The sequence below is a fragment of the Athene noctua genome, chromosome 2 (genome assembly GCF_965140245.1).
Source record: "Athene noctua chromosome 2, bAthNoc1.hap1.1, whole genome shotgun sequence".
Classification (NCBI taxonomy): Eukaryota; Metazoa; Chordata; class Aves; order Strigiformes; family Strigidae; genus Athene; species Athene noctua.
In genome coordinates, this window is record NC_134038.1 from 56,773,821 (window position 1) to 56,801,667 (window position 27,847).

The 27,847-nt window shown below is 43.1% G+C and overlaps 1 protein-coding gene across 5 annotated transcripts; it reads left to right on the forward strand.

Annotated features, from left to right (window-relative positions):
* Positions 1-1,371: 1,371 nt before the first annotated feature.
* On the forward strand, positions 1,372-25,909 carry TWSG1 (twisted gastrulation BMP signaling modulator 1). Of its 5 annotated transcripts, none has more exons than XM_074899211.1 (5): positions 1,372-1,579; positions 3,603-3,730; positions 11,063-11,162; positions 15,244-15,510; positions 23,416-25,909. In XM_074899211.1, exons 2-5 carry the CDS (start codon positions 3,608-3,610, stop codon positions 23,595-23,597), a joined length of 672 nt encoding a protein of 223 aa, XP_074755312.1. In that variant the 5' UTR covers positions 1,372-1,579; positions 3,603-3,607; the 3' UTR covers positions 23,598-25,909. The 5 variants fall into 5 exon arrangements, with proteins under 5 accessions (XP_074755312.1, XP_074755308.1, XP_074755309.1 ...); XM_074899207.1 differs by having other exon boundaries at positions 1,373-1,579; positions 3,545-3,730; XM_074899208.1 differs by having other exon boundaries at positions 1,373-1,579; positions 3,565-3,730.
* The last annotated feature ends 1,938 nt before the right edge of the window (positions 25,910-27,847 follow it).

Consider the following 27,847-nt stretch of genomic DNA (forward strand, 5'->3'; position numbering starts at 1 on the left):
ATACAAATAATAGAGTATTTCATAACAAACAGAGAAGATAAACTAGGTTGCAGGTTTGTTGGCCGTGTTAGAAAAAAGAGGCAGGTGACAAAAGTACTGGGGGTGGAGGAGACAACTGGGTGGATTTCTGGCTGGCACTTGTTGCAGTTGTGGGGCCGTACCCCGGTGCCTGCTCAGAGCGGCAGGGGGTTGGAGCCCACGGGCCGCAGCGGTGACGGGGAGCAGGGTGGTGTTGGGGTGCCGCAGCAGTTCTGCACCTCGCATGGCAGCAGGAACGGCCCCGATGCTCTCGTGGGGCTGGGGTGGCAGTAGGGGTTCGAGTGTGTTTACTGTAAAACAAACAGCAAAGTGCGTCCTCTGGAAGCATCAGCAGAAACATTTCTGTGGTAATTTAAAAATATTTTGGCAGTATCCTATCTTAAAAGGAGATCTGAAGACACATGTTTGTTAAGGTTAGCCTGTGTGTTCTTTACAAGGAGAGATGATTTCTTATTATCAGTGTCTGTAAAACAGATTTTAGGGGGTTTTCTTGGATTGCAACTGCTCTGTAAAAAATTAGTTGTTCAAGGAAAGGGGACTAGCCAAATGCTTCAGTCCCTTAGACAACGATCTCCTGGCTTCTCCGATTTGAATCCGGGCTTTGTTCCAGCCGTACATTTTTTTCCAGTTTACTCCGTTTAAGGACACCCTGCAGTGGGTTTCCCTCCACAGAGCTGGGAGGGGAGGCGGAGGGATGATAGGAAGCAGAGTGACAAGGCTCCCGACACAGCCGCGTTCCTCCCGCCTTTTTTCTTTTGGGGAGCAAACTTGATACTTCGGTCCCTTGGAGTTCGGCACGTAGGAGGATAAACTACCCACGCGGCAGCGCCGCTGAGGCCCCGCGGGGGGCTGTCCGAAAGCCCGGGGTCCCCTCCTCACCGACGGCTGCCCCGGGCTGGCGGCGGGGCTCCATCCCGCCGGCGCTCTCCCAGGACAACCCCCGCGAACTGATCGCCAGGATCGAGTTCCCTTCGGCGCCCGCCTGCTCCCGCGGCAGCTCCCCCCGGCTCCCTTCCTCACGCCTTACCGCGGCCCGCTGCCCCGGGCGCCCTCCCCGCCCCTCGGCGGAGCCCCAGCTCCCGCGGGCTGGCTCCTTCCCCCAAAAGACCCCCGCGTTTCCCCCTGCTGGCACTCGGGAGGGAAGGGGGGGGCGCTCGGCCGCGCACCCCGGAAGTGGCGCCCTTCCGCCGCCTCGCAGCCCCCCCCAGGCGGGCTCCCCCGCCTTGCCCCTCCGCTCCCCTCCCGCTCGGCGGGGCCCAGCGCGAAGCTGCCCGGCCCCCGCCTCCCCCGCCGCGCCGCTCCGCGCAGCCGCCGCCCGCCGGGGCGGAGGGTCCCGGGCCGCGCTGCCGGCGGCGGGGGGAGGGTCCTGGCGCCTGACGGTGCCCCGAGGCGGGGCGATGCGAGGCCGCGCCGCCGCCTCCGCGCTGCCTGCGGCCGAGGGGGAGCAGCGGGCCGAGGCGCGCGGTTGCTGCTGCCGCCGCCTCTGGAGCAGCGAGAGCCGCCGGCGGAGCGGGGGGTGCCCGGCCCGCGGCGCCGTCCGGTGAGCCAGCCGCCGGTGGAGCGGGGGGGGCGCCGGCGGGATGGAGCCGGTGGCCGGGAAGGAGGAGGAGGAGGAGGAGGAGGTGGTGGGGCTGCAGCTACTTCTTTGTGGAAAGAAAGTTTCGGTGCGGCCCCGCTGCCTGCCGGAGGAGGAGGAGGAGGAGGAGGAGGAGGAGGCCGGGCCCCCCGCTGCCGGGAGGGGCGGCTTTCGGCGGTGCTCCCCGTGCGGGGCCCCGCCTGCCCCCGGCCGCTTCGGCAGGGGGGGTGCGGTGGCTGTCACCAGCCTCCCGGGCCCCTGGCAGTGCTACCTTTGGGGCCCGGGCCTCCCGGGAGGCGGCGGGCAGGGAGAGCCGAGCGCGGGTTGATGGGCCGGAGGGGTTTTTTAGGTCTTTCCTGCACCGGGCGGGAGATAACTGGTGCGGGAGAGCGATGCTGAGCCGGGGCTGGGGGGAGCCGGTGCCGCCTGCAGGGGTGGCGCCGGATAAAAGTCTGGGGAAGCATCGGTCGGTGAAAGGAAAACAGAGCGACGGGGGCAGCCCTGGGCGCTGGTGGAAGCGGCATCGCTCCGGCTCCGCTTCTCGGGAGCCGTTTCCGCAGGAGCCGAGGGCAGCCCCTCGCCCGAGCGACTGCGGCGCCGGGACCGCCCGCCGAACCCGCCGTCGTGCCTGCCCTGGGTCCTGCGCCGGGACCGCCGGCGGGTTTGGACCGGCCCTAGCTGAAGGGAAAGTTTTCTCCGCTCTGGGTAGGGGGAGAGTAAACGGTGATTCCCCCCCCCGACTTTCTGAGCGAAGAGCTCCCGAGCTCCCATCTTTTCCTCGCGTGGCCCCCGGGCCTTGCGGGGGTCCCTCCCCCCTTCCCTGCATGGGTGCGGGTGGCGGTGTACAGCGCATTTCAGAAGCGTTTAATGACCATTGTAAGAAAGGCGGATCGGAGACAGGCTTGAAATATCCAGATCGTGCCTTACTTGCAGGTTGGCTTGTTTTTCTCCTTTTTCATATTCTGGTACTGGTGGTTGAGGGGTCGGCTTTTTTTGAGTTCGTAAAGCAGAAAAACAGTTCTAGATACAGAAAGAAAGAAACCCAGTGCCTCATTAGCATTTTTTTCCCCTCAAGAGAACAATACAGGCTCACTGTAAGCTTGCCCAAACATGGGCTGACTTTTATTACATATTGGTACGGTGCCTAGTGCAATAGGGTCCTCTTGACTGAGCTCACATGCTAAGCACAAGTCAGAACTCACTGGCACAGGGCTAATCATGCTGTATTTGTATTCGCCTGCCGAGAAGCTGGGTTTTCACTGAGGGAGAAAGAAAGGTTGAACGCTTTGAACAAGCCCAGTTTTTCTGTCTGTTTGAAGTAGCAGATGCTCGTCACTGGCGTGGCTCTTGAAAGTTCACCTCGTTCAAAGCCTCTGGTACTTTTTTTTTTTTTTTAAACGTCGGTGTCTATTTTTTTAAAAAAAGTTAACAAGTTTATGATTGAATTGAAAGCCTATGTTGGTATGAAAACAACTGTCTACATTAAAGATGATATGGCAGTTTGCCTTCCATGTTCTAAAAGATTGCTGTATGGCTTTGGGCCTAGACACCTGTGTGTACTTTTAGCCTGAGGAGATAATACACGAAACCTCTCTGTCTGCTTTATGTATTTACAGAATTATTTACAGGTCTTCATTGGTGGGTTTTCTCTTCTGAGGCATTTTTTTATCATCACTGCTTATAGGGTATCATCTTTGATATTGCAAACTCGAGGTTGTTCACCTTAAATTCATTGCAGTTTTAATCCAAACGTGCAAATAGCACAAAGCTTCAAATAAACAAGTTATCTGGGGGAGGAAGGCTTGGGTTTGTTGTTAAGCACCCCAATTTAACCTCTTTATCCACCCCCAAAAAATGTTAATCCTTATTGAAAGAGTTGCAAGGGGGAAGGGAAGTAGGATTTAACTTGTGTTCTAATACCCTTGTCAGGTCCTGGGTTTTTTTTTCAGTGCTGCTTGAAGTACTTGTGAAAATTGCTCACCTGCAGGAAACATGAGGTCGCAGTACGTCACAGCGCCTGCAGTCACTGTCCTACTGTTCCTGCTGTGGATCCAGTCATCAATGGGCTGCAATAAGGCTCTTTGTGCTAGTGATGTCAGTAAATGCCTGATACAGGTACGACTCCTGTTTCCTTTATTTGCTTTTAAGCATTTAGGAAAAAGTCCTGAAGCTGTGTCTTGAAAAGATTCAGTGATACAAATAACTGGTATGTTATGTTAAGTAGTGTCTTTTTAAAGAAGTTAATATGGTCTCCTGCACATAGAAATATAGATTAACAACGATTTAATAGCTAATATTAAGTGCATGTGTATATGAGCTTTTTTTTTTTTTTTCATAGATTGGTTATTGTTAGAAGCCACTACCAGTCATACCAGTCATGATGTTAGTTTTCAGTTTCTTCTTTACTAGTGATATTATTAATATTCTTTATTAGTGATATTATGAACAAGCAACAATTTAAAACACATTTTATTAAAAAGGTTTCTGTGGGCAACAGTTGGGATTTTTTAAAGGTATCTGCAATACTAGAAGTTCAGATGTGCTTACAGTGTTTATCTGAGATGTTCCCCTTACCTTGCAATCTGTCCCAGCCTAGGCAGAGGGTCATTAGTTGATGCCTGATGCTCTCTGTAACATCAGGTTTGTACAGTTGATTAAAAGATGCCTAAAAACTCACATGAGAGAACTAACACAAGTAGAACTAACACCTAACTTGTCTTTGAGTCCTGAGGTACATTTGGAAAAGCTTTTTTATCAGAAGGGACCTATGTCTTCTAATGGTTATGAGCAAGCTCTGAAAGCATGCAGGTCTACCCTAACAAAAAACAAAACAAAAGCAATTACTTAAGAAATTGATGTTAAACTCAAATCCAGATGCTGCTTTTGACGCACTGTGCATTTGTCTGCAGTGAAAGAAACAGGTTGCTGCTCTTATAGCAGGAGTTAAGAGGTACAGGGTGCTACAGAAAAGTGCCTTTTCTGGCAAAATTGTAAGCAGTTGTGGTAACTACCAAGTATTTATTTACCAACAATGTATTAAGCACACTTTTTGATTCCATATTGAAAAAAGAAGCCTTCATCTTGTCAGTTGCAGCTTCTTTCAATAAACTGTTTTTTACTGCCTCTTTGTAGACTGGAAACGCAATAGCAGAGAGCACAAATATCACATGCCAGTAATGTGCTAGTATGCTTACTGTAAATTTATGATCACAGTCTGAAAAGTGATGCAGAAGTGGCGTGAAGCATTTCCATGTTTACTTCATTTCATTGACTTCCGTATAAAACTTGTCTGGTTTACAAATAAAAATACTTGCCAGATTCACAGATCCATCCCGTGGAATGAAGACTGACTGCAGTCTGAGCTGTCTTTCTGGCTTCTGCACTACCACTGCTTTAAAAAGAAAAAAAGAAATTGCTACTTCTTCTAGCCCCACCATGGTCTGTGGAGCTGTTAAATATAGGAGCAAGAAAGAGGCTTTTGACTTTACCTTTTTGATAACAACACCGGTGGTTTTGCTGGTATGTTGGGCATTGTGCACTGTGACGAACTGATGCACTTACAAGTTCTTCTGTTGTTTTTTCAAATCACCTTTAGACTTGAAACCTTTAAAAAATAAGATGCTAGTTGTGGATTGGATGTATGAGGCACTTAAATTGCAAGTGCAGTGGTACAGATTTGCCGATTCAGGGGAAAGCTGTTGGCCCAGATGAAGGGGATAACAGGGAAAATAATGCTGTTTTCTTTTCCTGTGCCACTGGTGGAGTCCACCACCCATAAAAGCATAGACATCTCCTTCCCAAGTAATCACTTACCTTTTATCGAGTCAAGCTTGAGACACCCAGCATCTAAACTTTATTTTTATGAGCTATCCTGAATAGAATACAGCCCAAGAGAGATGGAGCTAGTGCTACTGGAGTCCTTCCTCAGCTGGGGATAAGATGGCTCAGGTTCAGCGCTGCATGGAGGTGGCGCACACCACTGTGTGTTACTTGAATTATGTTGGCATCTCTGTAGCAACGCAGCCCTGTGCATGCAGAGGGACCCCTGTACTGCTTTACTTGTTGTAGGTATGTTTTCTCTTACTTTGTGCAGGTGGTGTGGAATCCCTTTTTAAAGTGTTTCCCGGAACCAAAATTGTATGCAGTTCTCTGAGACCCTAAAGTAATCCAGGCCTTGTGAATTGTGTACAATTACGGGGGAACGCCGCTGTTTATTTTCACCCTCTGGCTGCTCTCTTCCTTCAAGCAGGCCTGACATACCAGTCAGTATTCATTCTTTATAGAAGAACAGATCAGGTCAGACTAGTCTGTGATGAAGGCTCCTAAAGCTTTGACTTAAAGCAATTGTTGTTTTTCTTCTTTGCCTTTTTTTAAAAAAAGAAATCTTCAGTGCTGTTGTGGCAGAAGTGCTGCACTGGTATGTGAAGTGCGTGTTATTTCTTGGGTAGGTATGCAAGTAGAGTACATCCATGTATTTTTTTTCCCCTCTAAAGTCTTCTGGATAAATCTGAACTTAAAATACTGTGTTGAGTGAGTTTGCTTGACTATTGCATGACATTTTTCCCTAACCTCCTTTTGTAACTGTTCTAGTTCATCACAATCCGTGGCTTGAAACCAAGATAATGTCATTTGGAGACAACTGGGGGAGCAAACACTATGTGAATGTTTGTCATCTGCATTTGTGTGCAGAAAGAGAGGCTGCCTGTCTTAGACACATAATGAGACGAAAGACCTGCTCTCTCAAAAAGCATACGGTTAACATAAATATTTTTGCCAGCGTGGCTAGAAGTCAGTACAGTCATTACTGCCACTCCTTAGGAGCTGCTCTGCTTAAGGGTGGTCCCTACATAAATATTTATTTTGTTAGATCCAGAACAGAGCATGAGATCAACAACGCTCATGCATTCAACTTTTCTTTTACATCTGGAGGCTCTAGCTTTGTTGGTGCTCTCATAGTCTACTTTTTGTTTTTCTGAAAGCAAAGGCCTGTAAGAAAATAGCTTGAGGCATCTCTCTGTGTAAGCTTAGCCTTCGCAAAAAAACTTTGTGGCTTCCGGTAGTTGTTGAAGGAGGTGTGGATAAGGCTTGGGAGTGTAGGCAGAGTGGGACCACAAAATTGGTTCCCTTGGAGGCTCTGGATATAGCTCCTTCCCATGTCTCTGGGATTGGGGCATTGAAGGCAATAACTGTTAACTTGCTTTTCAGGTAGGCCACCGAGCCCTGGTTGCACGCAGCGTGCATACTGCAGTATTTGTTCTAGCACATCTGTTGTTGACTTGGACACATGGGTTGTTTTGATGTTTCCATGTGTGGAGGAGATGAGAAGGCCAGTTACGTTTGCTGGGTGGAGCGGAGGCGTATATTGTGTCCTTGCAACATGGAGGAAATCCTTGAAGGCAGAAACCTCTAGGATGGGACGTTCCCACAATTGTTCGTAGCAAACGGGTTTGAGGCGAGTCCCAGGCTGGTTCTTGCGGTGCAGAGCTACCTGCAGTAGTCAGGCTTGGGTGGTTCATCCGTGTTGTGCTGGAAGCTGAGCTTTGCTGTCTCATCTGCAACAGCTCTCTAAACTACTGCCATGTGTAGGAAACAGTGCTATAGTTCAGGTGTGGATTTCAGATCCTTCTAAAGAGGGGTTGTTTTGCGGAGAATACAGAGTTTGCTCTCCCAAATGCTACATGACTGCAGTCACTTCGGCTGGTGCAGTATCATTACGATTAAAATCTCTCTTCATCTTTGCCTTTGCCTCCTGTTAATCTTGTGTACAAACTTGTCAGCTTGAAAGGATTTCCAAGACTTTTTAGCCCCGTGGTATGAAATAAACACCACTCCTTAACTTCAGGGCTTAGGCATCTAAAATTTACTTTCAGTGCGTATGTTGTAGCTGTAGTACGTAAGGCACTTGGGTTAACAAAACAGTTCTGGCTGGTTTGCTTCCAGGAGATTTTCTGTTATTAAACTGTTCTAGGAAAAAAAACATTAGCTCTTTTTCTTTCACTCCCTCTTCCAGTTTGCAGAGATGTTGCCAATGCCTTCAGGTCTTGTTTCTCACTGCACTGAGAAAATAGTCTCATTTCAAGAAGGCTTTGAAAAAATGCAGATGTTAAATACCTTGTAAAAATCTTTATTTATTCTCTGGAGCAGAAGTATCTTTATTGTACAAACATGCCTGCTTCCTTTTTCATGCTGTATTTTTAGATGGAGAAGCTCATTTCTTGCCTAGCAAAATACATTCTCCGATGCACCTTCAGTAGTTCAGCTTGGGAAGTTGCCAAGTTGACTTATGAGTAATATTTTCTTCCGAGTAATATTTTCTTCCACTGACGCCTCGCCACCCCCAGCTATCAACAAGGAACGTTTCTCATTCTGCCTCGCAGAATGTTGCTTACATGTTTCATGTAAGCATTCTTTTAAAAAGCTGTATCCTGTACAAGTATCCAGTGTGGATGAGTCAGGCAGAAGGACTCAAGAGTGGTTAGGGAAACCATGTACGTGCAGACACATATATGGAAAAACATACAGTTATTGCCCTGAAGAGATGGTCAGACTCCCAGAAGGGGAGAGCTGAAGAACTGTGCAAAAGGCTAATTAATAAGGTTGCTCTTTCTTCCTTCCTCCCCCTTCAAATTTAAAAATAAATTTAAAAAAACCTCAAGAAAATTACACTGCTCATAAGCCCTTCCTATAAAAATAAATTTGTTAAAGTACTGGTAGGTATAATGACTCTATCCCAAAATAGTGCTTATGCATGTAGATGCTAAGCAGAAAATTTTTTTCTCATGTTACAAGTGCAGAATTTAAGGTTACATTTAATTCTGTGAAAATACCCTTCTGTAAAAACTGAAACAAATTTAGGGTATTTTCTGGCTTTGATTCATACATTCATTACATTTGATAGTTTACGGAGGATTGCCTCCTCCCATGTACTGGCTTGTTGCTGTTGCAATGTCTTTAATAAGCGTAAAGTTATTTGCCCGGTTTTAGTGTTGAAGAACAAATATATAGGATATTTTTAATGCTAGTATGTATTAATGCTATTCCTTGGCCAAGGTGACAGTACTTTACTCATGGTTGTTTTTAAAGTTGTTTTATTCAGGCTTTTTATTCTCAAGGCTGACACAATCTGTTTATCAAAGGGTAAGATAAATATTTTAGAATGCGTCATTCATTCACATAAGTCATCTTTCTAAGTTTGTGGCGTCTCCTCTTGTGGAAAAAAATTTGTACTTTATTAATGAGCCTATTTTTGATCTTTCACTTGGAAACAGCATAGTAATAGCTGACATTAGTAAACTTTGAGCATGAAAAAGTAAAAAAAATCATGGTAGTTTTCCAATCTATAAATAAAAATTTAAGACTTACTAAGACTGCATATTGCAGAAATGCATGTGGTGCAGGAGTTCATGCTCGAACACTCAGCAGGGCAAACAGTTCACATTTAACTGCTCAGGCAACAGCATTTCTCAGCATTGCAGTGAACACAACAGTTTGCAAATTTGCTTTCTTCACTGGTTTCAAGGTTTGTGATCTAGGATGAAGTGAATGGAAAAATAACCAGTCAATGAATTTACAGCGCATTAATATATACTAGTACCACGTCTGCAACGGGTTTGGGGTTTTTTTTCAGTTTAGTCCAGAACTGGGAGCCCTGGAGCTTCATTTGGTATATTCTTAAGCCCTGTCACCAGCCAGACCTCACTCTGGCCTTGCCCACTGAAATGCACTCTTCAGTCTTCTGTGGGCCTGCATGAGTTGGTGCGAGAGAGGGGAATCCCTATGCAACTCGACAGTCTGCACAGATTTGCAGTTGCCAGTGCTGCAGAATTAAGAGAGAACGGGGATTGTACGCAATCAGGTGCATCTGTGTGCTTTGCCTTGCCTAGCAAATGTGCTCCTGTTTGGTATAAAAATGCCTCCTCTTTCCTCTGCCTGATGCTTCTAAACCATAGCAAGCCATGAACTATTTAAAAAGTGGAATTTTACCCCCTCAGCTTCTTCCCAAGGTGCTACAGAAAGACTTTGCGGGTGACGTTTGTGTCTGCCTTTAAGGAGCGGTGTCCCTGACCCAGCTGTGGTTAGCTGAGGTGGAGCCTCGGGTGGTGACTCCAAGTTAGGAGAATTTTACAGCAGAGCATCTTCCTGCCCTTCCGCCCTGTCCATGTGCGTCTCCTGACCACACCACGGTGTGTCCCTCCCCTGCTTCTGGAGAACGGGATCAAAGTGCAGGGATGGGCGTCGTCATTTCCCTGGCCTGGTGCGTAGCAGGGATTTGCCATTGGCTCTTCCAGTAAATCCCGGGGTGGGAAGGATCCTGTGGTCAGTGTTTCCAGTTAACGGTATTTTGTTTTCTCACCAGTTGTGTGTAATGTGATAGTTAGACGTCATCGAAACCAAATTCTTAGACAGGGCAACCAAATGTGACTTCTTGACTGTTCATGTTTTGCACTACAGCCTATATATACAAGCCTATATATTACTGTCACGTAGCCACAGTCTTTCAGCCAAACTGGATTTACTAGTACGGATTTGAGCTAGAGCGAAGGAGACCGCCTGGTTTTTAGATTTCCTTCATCCATGTAGCCTATTTCTATGCTGTGAGGTCCACAAGCGTATGTCTTCAGCAGGACTGCTAAACCAGTGCCTTCAGGTTTAGGTAATTTGAAGAGAAAGGTTTGTCTTCTTGCTTCCATGCCTTTTTCATTTTTCTAACTTAACGGTTAAAGAAAAATGCATATGCATACCATTTCACTTTCTAGAGGCTCCAGAAGTGTTGAAAGTATCCCAAGGTGGCAGTTTAGGGGGGGAAGAGGAAGGGGGTTGTTTTCATAATGGCAAAAATGAATCAGTTGGACCTACAGGGAGCAGAAATAGTCTGGTCACTGATACTGCAGATTGAGAGCAATGTGTAACAAGCATTCAGAGATGCACAAAATCCTGTGGTCAGATGGCTTAACCGAGTACGTTCCTTCTAGAATTCAAGAAGATGTATGATCGTGGGTATCTTCTTCAATATGCACATGTGGCTTATAGTAACTTCCTTTTTTAGATAAATTATAATGTACATGAACTATTTATATATAAAGAAACATCCTTCTTTGAATTTCCTGTTGTGATGGGGCAAACATTCACAGAACTTGTAGATTCTGTCATATATAGAAGTGCACACACCTTTCCCATAAATAGAATTTATTTATCTTTTAAATACTGACTTCAGATTTGTGTTGAGAATGTCACCTTTAAAAGAAAAAACAACCTTGCAAAAGATCCTTTTGCAAACCAAGGTCAGTTCTATGGCTGAAACTATTTTACCATTTACTCACTGTATTAGTGTACTAAGACTTTTTTAATAACATGATTTGAGTTGCAACTTGAGGAAGAAATTGCTCTCCCATGTTAGCACGTTACATCTGGGATTGCTGCAGTCTAATGAGTTTCTGTTGTTCGCAGGAGCTGTGTCAGTGCCGCCCTGGGGAAGGGAACTGTTCCTGCTGTAAGGAGTGCATGCTCTGCCTGGGCACACTTTGGGATGAGTGCTGTGACTGTGTTGGTAAGTTTGTGTTTCTTTGGGATTTTCGTCTTTTTTTTAAATCGCTTCATCCTGCCATGTGCTGAGCTCAGAGTCTTATAATAGAAGTAAGACACTGGGACAGAATCTGTGCTTTAAACATCTTACAGCTCATTCTGTGGGTATTAGATAAATTACTGTGGGGAACCAGGCATTTGAAGGCTGTATCTGCTCTATGGAGTTGGGGATGGGGGTAGTCCAGATTTTGCTTGGTTAATGTCATCATAACTGACTATTTTGTCTCTAAAAATAAACTCCTTTTCGAATTGTCATCTTGAGGAAACTAAACAGCACCTATGTCATGGGGCTGGATGCTTTATGGAGGTTTCTAACTGTAAAGTGTATTGACAGATCCTGCACAGGGACAATTTTGGGTCTGAGTTTCCCTGTGAATCCTTGAGACTAGTAGTAAATATGCCTGGCCCAGTGTTTTCATTGTTCTTTGATTTGCAAGAAGAGCTCTTTGTGGAGGGTAAGAAAGAGGCATACAAGTTCTTACTGTAGGATTGGATGGTAGTCTTAAGAACAGCATTAGTACTAACAGGTAGTGTTCAGAATGCCCAGATATTTGCAAGTGAATGCTGCCCCTGCTTAAGGAGAAAGTATTGTAGTTCCCTCTCTTGTTTTAAATGTATTGAAAGCTTCATTCTCCCGCAGCTGCTGGAAGTCTCCCTCTGCTGCCATTCAAAATCTTTCTGGCTTCTATGAGAGGGATGCATCTTGAGTGTTGTACCTGCTCTCAGCTTCTCTGGCTGGCTGGGTCTTCTCTGAATTCACAAAGGTGATTTGCCAAAATGCTCCTTTTCGGTGCAGTCCGTTGCTTCTCCTGTTCCATCATGATGTGAATGTGCTTTCTGGCATCCTGCTTTTTGCTTGATTCTGGCTAGCTTACCTTTGCATTACCATCTTTCAGTAAGCAGCAGAGTGGTGTGGTCTTGCACATGTGTGAGTCCAACGGCATGAAGTATTTATTGCCTTGCACCTGTGGAGGTTCTACATTTAGAAAGAGGCCCTAGAGTTTCTTTTTTGTATTTTATTTTGGGCTCCCTGTAAAGTTTTCTCTCTCTCTCTCTCCCCCTCTCCTTTCTTCCTCATCCCCTTTGCCCTTCCAAAGTTGTCTTGTTTTTTGTAATGTAACACTAAAGTGCTCTGTTATCATATTCACTCATAGGGGTGAGGAACAGGACAGTAGACTATTTCCCTAGTTCAGAACCATTATCTGCAGTAGAAAGCAAGGCACAGTGTGCCAGTCTCTAGGGAGAGAAAGAACCTACCTCTTGGGATTCTGAAGAAAGAGAACGAAGTCCACACACAGTTGTGTGGGTTTTTTTTTTTCTAAATCTGCAGCTTACTACCTACCTCTTGGGATTCTGAAGAAAAAGAACATAGTCCACACACAGTTGTGTGGAGTTTTTTTTCTAAATCTGCAGCTTACTGACTGTTCTGTTGCTCTTTTCCGTGGTGTTGCCCAGGAGAGAAGTTAATGAAGTTTCAGGTTCAGTTTCCCAGTACTAAGTAAACTAAAACATCTCCTGATGGTTCTGCAGGTGCCTTGTTGGTTCTGTGGTATGGTCATATTCTTCTTCTCTTCAGTGTAGGGTCATCCTTGCTTTAGCCTTATTCAAATGAGGAAACAGGAGTGCATGCCATACCCAGCTTCCTGGAGGCAGTTCTTTGCTGATACTTGAGCTGATATTTAAGCTCTTTATAAGCTGATCATGTCTAATGTAAAAGCAGATAGGTTGTCGTGTCTTTCAGGTCATGTGGGGTCTGAGGTCAGGAATTACCTAGTAGCCTCCAGCACTAACTTCATGGGTGCTCAGTTGATGCCCTGTGTTTTATGTGGATGTTCTCTCCTTTTTCTGACAGGGAAAAAGATACCAGAGGGGAGGAGGACAGCAACAGGTTCCTCTTTTCTCTACTTGTCTAAGCTTTGTGAGTTAAGCTCTTCTAGTCCCTCACGTAAAGGCTTGTCTGCATCCATCATTTCAATAGCCCTTTTCCACATCTTTTCATACATTCCAAAGCAGTAATGTAGACGTGTTTGTTCCTTACCAGTTGCTCATGTTAAGCTTTTTAATTTTTGTTTTAACCAAAGCTACTCTTTTATAATAATTATTGCATATAAATATAATTATAATTAAAATACTTTTAGAAAATACTATTTAAAAGTAGTTTTTAAAATGGTAAGAGGGAAGGATCTTTGTGGAGTGAGCAGTTACCCATTAAACTATGAGCGATGGTTTCTTGGTACCATACCGCATTGATAACGCACACAAACTTGTACACATTCTGCAATAATTTAATGAACAGGCTTGATGTTATTTTTCTCCTATTGGTCCTTCTTATCAGTGAAATTTATTTTCTGAATCCAACCTGACAGAGGGGACCTCTAGAAAAGCTTGCTGGTTTCCATTTCACAACATTAATACAATGACATTAACTAAAGTATACATCTCTTGATATAGTTGTACAAAACTCTTACCTTCCTAATTATTTTTTGGGTGGACATCCTTTATTACAGTTGTATTCCAGGTACTTACTAAAAGGTGATAATGCAGACACAGAAATTTTTTGTTAAAGCGGTGAGTACAGGAATGTCGGAGAAGAACAAATGTAGTTGAGAGGAGTAAGAAAATAATTGTTTACAGTAGGAAGTTTGTGTAAGTGGAATTATTTTTTAGTGTGACCTGATGGTGTTTGGAGGAGAGGCTTAATTTTTTTCCTACCCAATACTTGGCTCACCTTTTTATAGGAGAAGACTATCTTGTGTTGTTCCTATTATTAAATGCTGGTAATTCTAACCACTTGCCTAAGATTTGCCAGATCTCGTGCTAATTGTCATAAATGAGCTTCACTCTGTTTTGTTCATTCTTGAAATTTATCTACTTAGGTTGTAAAGATTGTGGTTTTGTATAAGGCTCTGGATAAACATGATTTCTGAAGCTGGAGTTCTACTGTATCTGCACTGCAGGAGATGCTTCTTTGGTTGTGTGGGTCAGGTAGACTTTGAACATTTATGTCCCATACTGCTTTGATACTTCACCGATGGGTGTAATTTGCAGCTGTAGCTGTCTCAAACTGTGTTTGTGAAGCTGCCCAAAATGATATCCAGATGTACATGAGGGGAATGGATTTGTCTGTCTCTTGCCAGGTGACTTCCAGTAGCGTTTTATGGCTTCTGAGTTTAACTATCTATGCAGATACAGCTTTTCTTTTTAATCTTGGTTGTTTCAATGTTCAGATTAAATCAAGAAACCCTTCAGTTTCACTGCTAGTAATAATGATAGTGTTTAAATGGTTAATGAAAAACTGGCACCTGTGTTGCACATCACAGAAACATTTTGTAGGAAGTGGGAAAGAGAAAAAAAAAAAAAAGACTACAAGGTTGCAAAAAAGATACCACAAAAGACATGGAAAAATAAGGAAGAGGTAACCTGGAAATGAGCATTTTGCCAGTAGTGACCCCTCCAACTAAGTAGCAAAATTAGATTTATCTCCGCTGTTTCTAAGATCAGATTCTTGCTCCCTCCTGATAGTGATCATTGCATCTCTGGCAGATGACTAAAAAGATACAGTGCACTGCTGCAGCAGATGAGATCGAATACTTGAATTGTGATCAAAAGTTTCATGTACCTCAGGACTTGTCAAGATACTATCTTCCTTCAGTTGTAAGCTTTCATGCCAGATTTATGCTAGTATCAACTATACTGTGCTTTGTCTCTTTTCCCAGAGGAAACAAACCTTTCTTTGAACTCTTCGTATTCTAAACTGTAATGCTAGCATAAAAAGGGAAGTGAACTGCTGCTCAGATGAGGTTTTTCTTTTCACTTTGATCTCACAAGTCACAGGTGTGTTTTGTGGAAGTCTGTAAAGATCTGAAACTTGCTGTTACAGAAAGCTCATTCTGCTATATTTGGTGGAACTATTGAGCTAATATATATGAAAGGTCTCTCTTCTGCTTAGAAAAAAAAGCAAATTTTAATTTTCTAAATATTCACACCTGTTTCAAGGAAAAGAGTTTAGGAAGTTCTGTGTGACTTACAGTTTCATTCCTCTGCAGGTATGTGCAATCCTCGCAATTACAGTGACACACCTCCAACATCCAAGAGCACTGTCGAGGAGTTGCATGAACCAATTCCTTCCCTTTTCCGGGCACTGACAGAAGGGGATACTCAGCTGAACTGGAATATCGTTTCATTCCCTGTAGCAGAAGAACTGTCACACCATGAGAACCTCGTTTCCTTTTTAGAAACAGTGAACCAGCCACAGCATCAGAACGTCTCTGTTCCAAGCAACAATGTCCACGCACCTTACTCTAGTGACAAAGGTAATGAGTGTAATGTCTAAATTCCTAGCGCTTCCTCTCGTCTTTTCCAGGAGCCTTCTCAGTGCATATTCTGTGCTTGTCTGTGCTTGCTTCTTCTTTTCCCATAAAAAAGTGTGAAAAGTTGAGTCTAATTTTGAGCATGATGTAACAAAAGGAGTGAGGTAAAAGTATTGAGGCATGTGGAAGATGCTCTTAAAGTGTCTGATGATCTTAGGAAATGCTGAGCCATGTGAGTTTAAATCTGTAATTCCTCCTGTGATATGAGGCAGTTTGTTCACATTATTTCAAGTACACTAGCATGGTATGTTCTTTGACTTTGAAGCAGTTACCTGTATCTTAGGAGACAGGACAGACCAAAAACTGAATCCAAATCACTTAACAGTGCAGAGCTAGGCAACTGAAACACATGACTTAAGAAGTTTGAGAAAGAAAATAACATGCCATAAACAATTGTATCTAGAGTAGATGTTTTTTTCTTTTTCTGAGCTGGCATAACTTCAACTGTTTAGAAGGATGGTTTGTAGAAAATCCAGTATTAATAGTAAACCTGAGTAAGATTAGCAAGATCACTCTTCATGTTGAGGAGGGATGTGACAGACAATCTTAAAAATAAGCAATTTGGAGGTGGGGGTTCAACTTACGGACTCATTTCTCTTATTTAGTATCAAGGTTTTTATATTCTCACCTTCAGTTTAGAGGACAGACTTCAGAATATTGTTTGCTGGGGGGTGGGTGATGAGAAGTTTGAGGTAGTGACAACAGTGGCATAAGAAAAATACTCTGCTTCTGGGTTTCCATACTAAACCTGAAATACTTTTCCCTGCAAATCATTACATCAGACTTAAAAGAATCTCATAAACAGTTCTTGGTGAAATTGCAGCTTAACGGGAAAAAAAAAAAAGAGCATGTTTTATTAGTGTAATTAATTCTTTGCTTCCTTTCCAACGTACACTTTAAATATTTGTAACCCCATATGTTGCTGTTGTGATGGCTCTTTTATCTCATCAATGAAAGATACCCTAATTGATGGACAGACTGCTTTTCCATACCATTGTGAACCTTTGACCTAGTTACGTTTCTGAGTAGGACTGCTGTTGATTAAATGGGACCGTAATGGCAACTCTTCTAATTTCCTTTAGTTAAGGCACGTTAGAAAAATAAATTAATTCCAGAACTGGGAAACCAGATGGTCAGAAAGCATCTCATTCATATGTCTTTGACATTATTAAAACGCTTGCTAGCCATTATGAGAATGATGCAGAAAGCCATGTTAAATGGCAAGCCACAAAAAGCCCTGTGTGCAAACACTACAGTATTTAAAGATGTAAATTATACTTGGAAAAAAAATGATGCTTAGGACAGTCTTGAATATATCCCACTGTACTAGGTACTGCAGCCCAGATGGCTGTTCTCTGACAGTCCTTTACTACCATACCAACAGGATGGGCTAATGATAGTTTTGGATTAAACTTAGAATTTGAATTGCATCTCAAGGGTGTGGAGGAGTTTTGAGTTTAACAACACAGAAAAATACATAACACTTCAATTTTTTCATAGTCAAAAGTCTCCTTCATTTCATTTTTACTAAGAACATATTAGAGATTAGGTTGAGAGAGCTTTCACTAGAATGATGACAGTCCAAAAACAACAGTTATATTTGGAAATAGTTACCAAATGCCACTGGTTTTCAGGCTTCAGTAGACACTTAGAACAGAAATAAATGTCAGAGCTGTTCTTGTAATCATTGGCTATGCCTCCTCCACCTTAGTGATCAGTGAAGAACTGGAAAAGGTAGAAAATGGCTTTCAAAATCCTATTCTTGAAGTATCTAAATATGTAAGCCTGTTGAGGGGTCTCTTCTTTTTCACAATGTAGGTAACTTTTTCAGAAGTCATATTAAAGTTTATATATAAAAACATGGATGATTCAAGCATTGAGAACAGAAGATGGTGGAAAGAAAAGTTGGCTGCTGGCCTTGGTCAGTTGGTGTTTGTTATGGTGGAAGCAAGGACAATTAGGGAATTGTACCTCTTGTGTTGGATGCTGTGTGAGCCATGGACTGGCATTGTTTTTAATACTTTTTTGATGAGTTCGTTGGGGAAGCAGTAACCAAAAGGTGGAGGGGTCAAGGGCTAAAGAGCCTTATGAGCATGGGCATGGAGAAGGAGCCCAGGAAGTTGCTGGAGTCTAATGGTTTCTGCCCGTGCAAAGTTCGGTCACACAGTCAAGTCACTGTGGTTTAACAAGCTAGCATGTGTTAGAAGACCACTAGAGAGAGAGGGTGGGTGTGTGCGTGTGTATGTGTGGGTGCTGCAGTAATTATGAGCATAGCCTGCAGTGGAAGAAACTGAAGACCATGTCTTTTCCCTTTCCTTCTCCCCAAACATGGTGCTGGGCTTAAGGGCAGATCTTGCAAGTGGAGATGTCGTTAAGGTGACTTGCTAAGCATTTTTCTTCAAGGCTGTGACATTCAGGGATTTGAAACAATATTCCTGTGAGCAGAAACACAGATGCTCTGTTTTCTTTACAGACTATACAGGCTATGCCTCCTCCATTTCATGCTTATTTTGTGGCTCCTTGCATGCTTCACTCCAGCATGGTGTGCGGGGCAGCAGCCTATTGTATTGCCTGTAAAAGGAGAGGGGCCTGCATGCTGTCTTCTGGAACACATCCCAAAATTTGGAAAGGCTCTGCCTGCAAATACCCCTTGTCACATCATGTAGCACAGTTCTGATTTTAATTTCAACGTGCGTTGATGCAGGGATTGGTTTAAGCTGGTCCAGGGTGCCAGACTTTCTAGATTGGGTGAGTGTCAGGAAAAGCAGCATCAGCCACGGGAACCCACGAGCTTTATGCCTGAGTGGTGTGAAGCCACCAGCCCCAGGAGGGCGGCTGTAGATCCGGGGGGGAAGTGGGGTGCGGTGGGATATAAAGCATTCCTTGTCTCGCCCCAGCCTACTGCAAGCCCAGCCGACAGACCTTGGACTTCCCTGTTATTATCTTAATGAGTGTCTTCCCTTTCCTTCTGTGAACTGGCTTTTAACGTTTTAGCTGCCAAAGTATGCATGCGCTGCTGGAGCTGCTGTAGTTCTTTGTACCAGTAGTTTCTGGTATTTGAGCCGCTACTTGAGAGAGGATTGTGATGATTATTCATCTAGAGCTACATTTATACTCTGTCCTTTTTGCTTTACTTTTTGTTGATACCCTCAGAGCTCTGAACTGCAAGTTCAGATGTTTAAATAAGCTTAATTGTTTCAGATGATGACAGGATGTTGGCGGGAGAGGGGAACTAGATAATCTTTTGGCAGCTGATGAAGTAAAATCTGTGTTGTAGTTAAGGGTTTCTGACTTGATACCACAGGGGATGGTGTCCGCTCAGCGTTTGCACTCCCCTCCAGTGCCAGCCAGGTAGAGCTAGAAATCCAGTAAAGTGGCATCTACCTCCATAGGTACTCTAAGAAGCTTTTTTTTTTTTTAAAAAAAAAAAAAGAAGTTTCTTTTTATGAGTTCTGATTGGCATAAAATGGTATGGCTGCTGGATGGACAGTTACCTTTTTCAAGTACATTTAGGGCTACCGATAAATAGACCAGCAGACAACTGAACTTACGTAGCACCTTTAACTTCAAAGATGGCATACAGGGTCATTGACTGGGAGAGTTTTTTCGTCTTGTAGATAGACATTTTTCTGTAACTTACAAGAACTGAATTGTTATATCTTTTCCGAGTTGCTGAATTCATTAGTAGTGCACCAGTACAGATCTCACTTGCAGCACAGACAGTATCATAGCAAAGCCCAATAGAAATGTGAGTCCATTACTTCTGGTCATTTGGAATTTAGACTTGATTGTTGTTTCTCCCATACGACCTTTGTAGAGTATGAATTGAGGGGGAGGGGGGACAGGTGAGAAACTCTGGGGAAAAAAAAATGCTGCTACATCTCTCTCCCTCCTCGCATCTATAGTCTGTAGTCTTTACTGTGAGAAAATTGGCAAAATGCAAATGAAAGAGCTGTTACTGTACTAAGTAACATCCTTTTTATCTACACTGAGGGAGCAAAGTGATGACTATGTAATTAGGTTTGTGAAACAATTTAAATACTCTTCAGGATCCCAGCTGAGCCTATATGTATGTATTTCTTTCCCCTGTGTAACTGTTTCTGCAGCCTATAAAGAGGGATTTAATGCTTGAGGTGAGGAACTCTCCTGCTTTCAGTAATTCAGCCTCTACACAAGTACACAGATGCTCTGAGGAGGGGACCAGGAGTGTCCCATGATGAACAAAATGCACCCTGGCCAATCTGACTTGTTCAGACCTGGCAAGTCTCTGAGTGAGCGAGGCCTCAGAAACCGTTTGGTAGCATATACATGGAGCATGTCCTCCAGCTGCTTACAAGAGCTACTGGGAACCAGCCAGATGTGCTCCTGGCTCTGGCCTGCTGTGTGCGGTCTGTCCTCTCCCCTTCACAGCAATTTTGGGCTGGTCCTTTAGGACCTAATCCTCTGGGCTTGTGTGCAGGTGGAAATAACCTTTCTTCTCCACTCTCCAGTCAGTCAAGTTTAATGTCCTTGGTTGTTGCTGCCACCTTCATAACGTCTGGCTTTGGTTTCCATTTTGGTCCTTGGCCAAGGAGACCAGTCTCACCGGTCCTGAGTGCTGTCATCTGGTTTTGCGAGGGTTATGGGCCTGGTGCTGCTTGTCCTCCAGCCTTGTTTCCCCCCAAAGAGATGTCTTCAGTCTCCCAGTTCATTGTCATTGATCTTTACATCCTAGAAATCACAGGCTCATCTTCCACAAGAGGTTTTTCATGTTTCAGCAGGCATTAGTTGATGAACTGAGCTTCTCCAGGACTTCTGAACTGGTACTAACATGGATGAGGCTGTCACAGATGAAGTTAACATGAAGTTGAATCAGAGGGGACTCATCATTGTCTGGTGTGAAGACAGTTTGCAAGTGATGGGAGCAGCTAGATCATCTCAGAGCGTGCTCAACTTTCCTGACAAGCTTTCCTGACCTACTCTAGACTTTCTTTTGTGTGTTGGAAGTTGGAGTGCACTGGTCAACATGATAGCAGTGAGCACTTCTGGCAACACTTTGGAGAGGACTCTAGTTCCTTTAAAGAGTTGTTACACTGCTATCTAGAGCGAGCTGAGAGTCATTTTGCCTCCTCAAGCTGAGACAGAGACTAGGTCAGTCAGGTGGAGATGGCATCTCAAAAGCTGATTTTGCAGCAAGAAATCTTTATGGATTAGCCAGGATTGCCTGTTTCAAGGCAGAGGCTCTGTACCTCCAGCTGACACCTTCTAAGATTGACCTTGTGTATGGCATTTAAGATCAAACATGGGAAGAAAACTACTAAAAAGTTATCAAAGGAGTGAATTGGGGTTAAGAGGGTACAAAGAGTATGAATATGTCTTAGGCTTCTATAAGGTTCCTGTGCTTTTACTCCAGCACTGAACTGGATGGCTGATGGGACACTCACTGGTTCTTGGATTTCATGAGGAATGCTGCCTGGACACTCAGCTCTTTCTCCCACCTTACCCTTCCACTGAAAACCTCCTGTGAGGAGTGAGGGGGACAGATACCTGGGAATGTCTGGGCCTCCTGGGAATGTGTGCTCCTTCCTGGGACCCTGACAATCTGAGCTTTTTGTCACTGGTGATGAAATGTTGTGAAGTCTCTTGTGCATTCTCCGTAAGATGACGGAGCTGCTCTATGGTGTCTGGGTGGATTCTTGTCTTTGAGGCCATGATGGCTGCATCTCCCTACCACTTTTCAGCTTTGGCTGAGCACTTCAGGTGTATACGTGGCAGGTCACTCTTTGCATGTGGTACCATAGCATATGCTTCTATTCTGCTCTTTCTTCCTCCCCTCTGTAAATAAAGTGTCCTTACTGAAGCTGTAGATATGTCGGTTGATTTTTAGACACAGGTTTGGTTCTCTAAGAACTCTCTCCTTTGGGTGTGGTGCCTCAGGCTTTATTATAAGGGGTCACAGAAATAGAAGTGCCAGGAATTGGACAAGACTTGCACAGGCACAGCATACTTTGTTGACATTCCCAGCAGTACTTCAGGTACTCCAAGATTTCTTGGACAACTACAGCTTTACTCACAGCGCATCCTTTCTGGGAGCAGAAAAGTGCTTCAGCTATGGGTCTGTGCTTCCTCCCCAAAATCCTTATGGCCTGTTGCACTGTATATGGTGTCTGCAAGATGTGTTCTGCTCAGAGCCTGAACAAAGCAGTGAATACTCTGTTGCTTTCAGTGGGCTGGCAGCATGTCCCATGACCCTCTTGCTGCTGTTTAGGTAGTAGTAAAATAGCTTGTCAGGGGTCAGGGTTCCCTCACACTTGTTTTAACAAAAGATAATTCTTAAAAGGGTAGGCAGGGTTTCCAGATGTCAAGCAAGAGGATGTGTCCACAGAAAAGCCATTGGGTACATTGTGCTCTCCAGTGTATGTTGTGTTGTCAGGTGCCCAAAAGCATGGGCACCGCAGAGATCATTTGTTCTTGGTATTAGGGAAGCCAGCTGCATAGATCTGTTGACTTGTAAGGTGATAAAGACCCTTGCTGGCCTCCACTCACCTTTGGACCTCACCTTAAGAGCTTGCCATCAGATATGCATACTACTGAGGCTGTTACTCTATGGGGCACCAGTGTTTTGAAGGGAAGGTTCTGGTGCACTTCAGCCTCCCAAGAGTTGCTCGCAGATAAGAGACTTACTAAACACTATGGTTAACAACTGCACTGCTCTGAGAGTCCTTTGGTTACCCTTCTCCATATCTTCAGAATCATTCAAAAAAACCCCTACTGTCTTGATTTCCATTTACACTTGAATTACATTTTTCTATTCTGTGTTGGAATGTAGGTCAGTATGCTTCTCCTGGATCCTTGTACCATAAGTAGTAATAGGCTAGAAACCCCCGTGACATCTCCTGCTCACAAGTTTGTCTGATTGTGTGTGAGTGAAACATGCGTGTTTGCAGACAGCTTTCAGTTGTGCTTCTCCTTAAAGTGTGCCAAGTTACGCTGGGGCTAAATGTGACGCAGTCAGGGTCCTTTGGAGGATGAACTTTAAAGTTACAGTGTAGTCACTCAGCACAGAAGAAAGTTGGTAGGTAGAATCTGTCAGCTTGGAGAATTGGAAGTAGACTGGGGAGGGATGTTTTTGTTTTATAGTTGTGGTGAATTCGTCAGCTCTAGTTTGAGTTGCAGTGCCAAACTTCATGGCATTTCAAGTGATGGCATGGATGTTAGAAGGATGAAGTTAACACTTAGGCAGAAGGGGTTCCTTAATCTTAGTAGTAAAGCTGGTGATGTTGCTAAAAAAACCAAAAAGAAGAAAATACTGTTCAGTTGCAATTTGAGGCAAACGGGATTCTCTAGCTCTGTGATTTAATGGGGCTGAAGAATATTGTGGAGTTGGGGGGAGGAGGAAATGTTTACACTTAAATAAGTGGGTTTTGGTGGTTTTTAAATAACTTCTATAAACCTGAAGATTTTCATGATAGCATGTAGTAACTGCTGGCAACTGTGAAAGTAGTATCTTGGTACTGCCTTCAGAGGACACATGCCTGCTTGTTACTTTGCCTTAGCCCATCCCTACATTTTAGAAGGTGTCCCTCATAACCAGGGGACAAAACCCAAAAACATTCTTGCCTGTGACTGTAGAAATAAATTAATCCAGAGGGAGAACAGACAACAGGTTGAGTTGTAGACACTGAAAACTTGATAGATTGTACCTTAACTCTCTGCCTCTTCTCTCTGCTTTCCCTATCACCTTTTTTTCCTTATGCCTCATAATCATAAAGATTTGCAATCCTATTTCAAAAGCTGCACATTTAATTTTTAAGTAACCTTTAAAAATGTTTTAAGACCTTTTAAAATTTTTCCCCCCTCTTGGTTTAGAACACATGTGTACTGTGGTGTATTTTGATGACTGCATGTCAATACATCAGTGCAAGATCTCTTGCGAGTCCATGGGAGCTTCCAAATACCGATGGTTTCACAACGCCTGCTGTGAGTGTATTGGGCCAGAATGCATCGACTATGGCAGTAAAACTGTAAAATGTATGAACTGCATGTTTTGAAGCAGGAAAATTGTAATATAGTAATATTGAGGCCAAAGTAATCTCTCTCGGTTAAAGAGATGGGGATTGCAAATACTGCGTTTTGGTGGAGTGCCTACTTGTTGCAGTTAAATGTACCTGGTCGTAAAAAGATGTATAAAATCTGAAAACATTGGTTTTTTGGGTTTTTTTGTTTTTTAATTCATGTAAGCTAGGCTAACTAGTAGAAGTTTCAACACTATGTTTTAAGTTCATTTTTCTTTATTTCTGCTCGAATGGTACAGCCATGCTCATCCTTGCTGTTCTGATTGTTTTCTTTTGATTTGAAAGTATTGACTATACTGGTTTTCAGAATGTAGTACTATATGTTGTTGTTTAGAGTAGGGAAACATTAAGAATATGGCAATGAGATTTCCATCATCTAAGTTCAACAAATAATTAAATGGCTGCTCAGTTGGAGGAGGGTGGTTGTTCTTTAGGAGCTGTTTTTTTAGGGTTTGGTTTCTGGTTTTGTTTTTTAACTTTACCTTCCAGTTTTTGAGCTTAGCCTTCTATTGTGAAAATAGTACTTGGGGAAGAAGAAAAATTAAAGCTTTCTCTTTAACACATGGGTTGTCATGGATAAAATCCTAACTTCTAAGAAGGGCTGCCCAACAAAACAGTATGTATGGGACACTTTTCTTCCAAGTTTCATTTGCCCTGCTCTTGTAAGTACATCAGGGTCTATGTTGCATAATTTATATATTAAAAAAACTTTTTGGTGGTCTTTTAGATACCAAAATAAAGCTGTTAAATGCAGCTGCATCTCCCTCCTTTTGCACTGTTTTCTAGAGTTGCGTACTCCCTGAATGTTCAGTCCAGTAAAGGAAACGTGAAAGGTTATTATGGATTTAATGACTGAATAAAGAAGAATGAAATTATATGAACTAGCAAGTGGTACAGGGCTACCAGTTGAGCAGTTGGCAGCAGGCATGTTCCCATTTAGTAGTTTGCTGTGAATATTTATTCCAAAACATAATTGTTCTTGGTTTTTTTTTTCCCCCCCCATAAAATGTTGTCACTGAAGAAGGGAAGATGTATCCACAAAGGCAAAATTAGGATGTTCTGAGTTTAGAACATTGTCCATTTTTCTAAGTAAGAGTTTTAGTATGATGACAGTTACATAGCAGTTACTATGACCCAGTTAGGGCTCCACTGATAATGGTACTAAGTACAAGAATAAAGTGTATGAGTAGTTAACGATCAGCTTTTGGTATTTATAACTATGTGGGTTTTAACTTTTGAATTCTTTTTATGCATATGCACACACACACAAAAGAATTTGACTATTCATGATTCACTAACCTCAGTCTAGAGGGATTAAACTGTTTTCCAGTCACACCTGTCTATCTGTATCATGTACATATGAAAGCAGTCATTTTAAATTTATTTTGTTGAAAAGCTTGCCTGAATGTTGTTCTCATTTTTTCTCATGATACAGTTCTTCCAATAAGATGAAATAATAATTTAAAAAATCTACTCTCGTGAAATAACGTTACATCTCTCTTTCAGCTGTAAAGAAGTACTTGAAAGGTGAATGTTTATTGTTTTGAATTAGTGGATAATGGAATACCTTCATGCTTTAAACTTGCAAGTAAAGGATAAAAAAATCATAGACGTGAATAGAAAAACTTAGCTTATCACGAAGGAGTTGTTCTTCCTATATTTGACAATTCACTTTATCTATTCTTCTGCTTGGATTCTTAAAATTAATGGAGAGAAAGAATATGTTGGAGTAGCTGTGACTGTTTTTAGCCGGAGGGTGATGCATCGTTGTTCTTGACCAAGATAGGACACATACAGAGTAAGCGTGGCTACAGGTCATTAGCGTGCTTTCAATTCTTGCCATGTTAAATTATTGGAAACATTATGGTAGTACAGAATCTTCTTGGGGAAAAACCAGCTGATGTTTCTGGTCAGGCACCTGCTGCCCCATGGATCTGTGGCACCGTCTCTATTTACATCATCAGAATTTCACTGTGAGGTCAAGTTAAGGGAAGAGCAAGGGTGTGGAGTGGGGTGGGGGGTGTAGATGGGATGGGACTGACCTAACAGGTGTCCAGGAAGCACTGTGGGGAATGGCATTAAAATGTAAACACAGTTGTCTGTGTAATGGCCTGAGAGTAGATAGTGAGGATGCACACTTCCGGGGGCTTGTCTTATTTTTTATAATTCCTGATGCTGTCTAGAGTTTGTTGTAAGTGTTGTGTGTATGCAAATGTCATACAGCAACATCCAGTGTATTTTATTATGAGTGTTTTAAGAGGTATTTTAATAAAAAGACATTACTGGTTCATGTGTTTTCTTTCTCAAGATTTTCTCAGGGCAAATATTACTAGTAAGTATATTACAGAAATTACTCATCTAGACAGATGGAATAATACAGAGAATTCTTCAGCATTTTTTTCCCAAAACCGAAATTGTAGTTTCAAGTTTTTTTCTTTACATAAATGAATAAAATAGAAATTTTTTAACAGTCAGAATGTTCTTTCTGACAAATCTATCCATTTTGGAAAGTTTTTATTGAGTCTTACTCATTTTGCAAGATAAATCATAATTTATTTTGTGGGCTCTTTATTTCACCTACCATCAAACCATCTCCTACACAAGTGCTTTGGAATATTTCAGAACATGTTTTAAACAGTTTTCTGGCTGTGAATCTTCTCCAGGTAAAGCATCAGCCAGTTTTATCACTGTCCTTTGGGACAGAATTGTAAATCACTGAACTTAAATGGAAGTAAAAAAAGGGAATTCATATAATAAGAAATTATACAAATCCCTAGTCTCTTGGGGTTATGACTGAAAAGAGATTGAAGGCCTTGTGTTATTCTTTCTCTAAAAGTAGAGAAAGTTTTTGTTTAGTTGCTTTGGGTCTGGGGTTTGGGGTTTTTTGTTTGTTTTTTCCCACAGGCATTTGGTGCTCCTAAATTACAGAAGCACTGACACCCTGCAAAGAGAGTGAGTACAATAGCCATAACATGATGTTGCTTTCCTGTCATGTCTTAGAGTTCCTGTCTTACTTTTAGTACTTCTAGTGGATTTCACATCTAGTACTTCAAAAATAAATGTGAGAACACCTTCTTGTATCTCTAATAACATACCTATGGTCTCTCCAGTATCCATCCCAGAATGGTGGCTGATTTGATACCTGACTTTCCAGCCTCCCATCCCGCTGACTGGCTGGTCTGGCCTGATGTTTGCTGGTGATTGCACGCTGACACACAGACCCACACAACACGCACAGGCTCCAGTGTCTCCAGCCATGGGCACCCGAGACCCTGTGACTCATGGTCCTCTCTCCAGTGGCTACACTTGTATCTCTGCACACACAGCACAGAGACACCCTCACCCAGGAGAAGAGTTTAATGAGAAGACAGGACAGGCCATGGTGATGAGGTACCTGCAGGGCACGGCCATGCCAGTGTACTGACCAGCAACCTGTTTACAGCTGACCAGCCCATTTTATCTCCTTACCCTCTTTTTCTCCATCTTTGTTCCTCCCCAAACAACCTTGATCCATCCCCTTCCCTGCCTTTGGTCTTTCTGCTATAAATCCTGTAATAGGTCTTGGGCCATTCCAAAGTGCTCTTCCCCCACGTCCCAGGCAGTAACTCCCACACGGAATGATAGCTCTCATGGGACAGCCCTGGGAGCGGCTCATTTCTCAGGGTACTGTATTGGGGTTCCCCCACCTGGTATTGTGCCACTACACTCCTTTGTGCTCATGGAGAGGAGCATTGATCACATAACCTAACATTTTTCTAATTGTAATGTCTGCTGGGCACCTTTACCAAGATTTGCCACGTGATCTTGGCATGACTCCTTTCATCAAGCAGTACATCATTAAAATTTGTGCTACTCACACAGGAAGACATACTTAGATACAAAATGTTGCAAGGAACAAAGTAAATTCCTTTCAGACAAATCTACCTAAGATGTGAGGCTGCCAAGACCTCTTCATTGCTTAAGTATTTTTGAATTTTCTTCTTACAGCAAAGATCTTGAAATGGCGTGACTCCATAGTAGTGCTCATGGGAGTTGTAAAAACAGAGTTGAGTGTCATTCAGTTCTTTCTGCTCTCTTCTACTGTGTGATACTTCTTACAAATAACATACTTTATGCCCCGAAGGCATTAACTAATCTTCTAGGCTTTCCTTTGTATATTCAGGCTCTCATTGTTTCATGTGTGTTTCTGTATGTGGCCAACCAGTTTCTTTTCTAAGCTACACCTC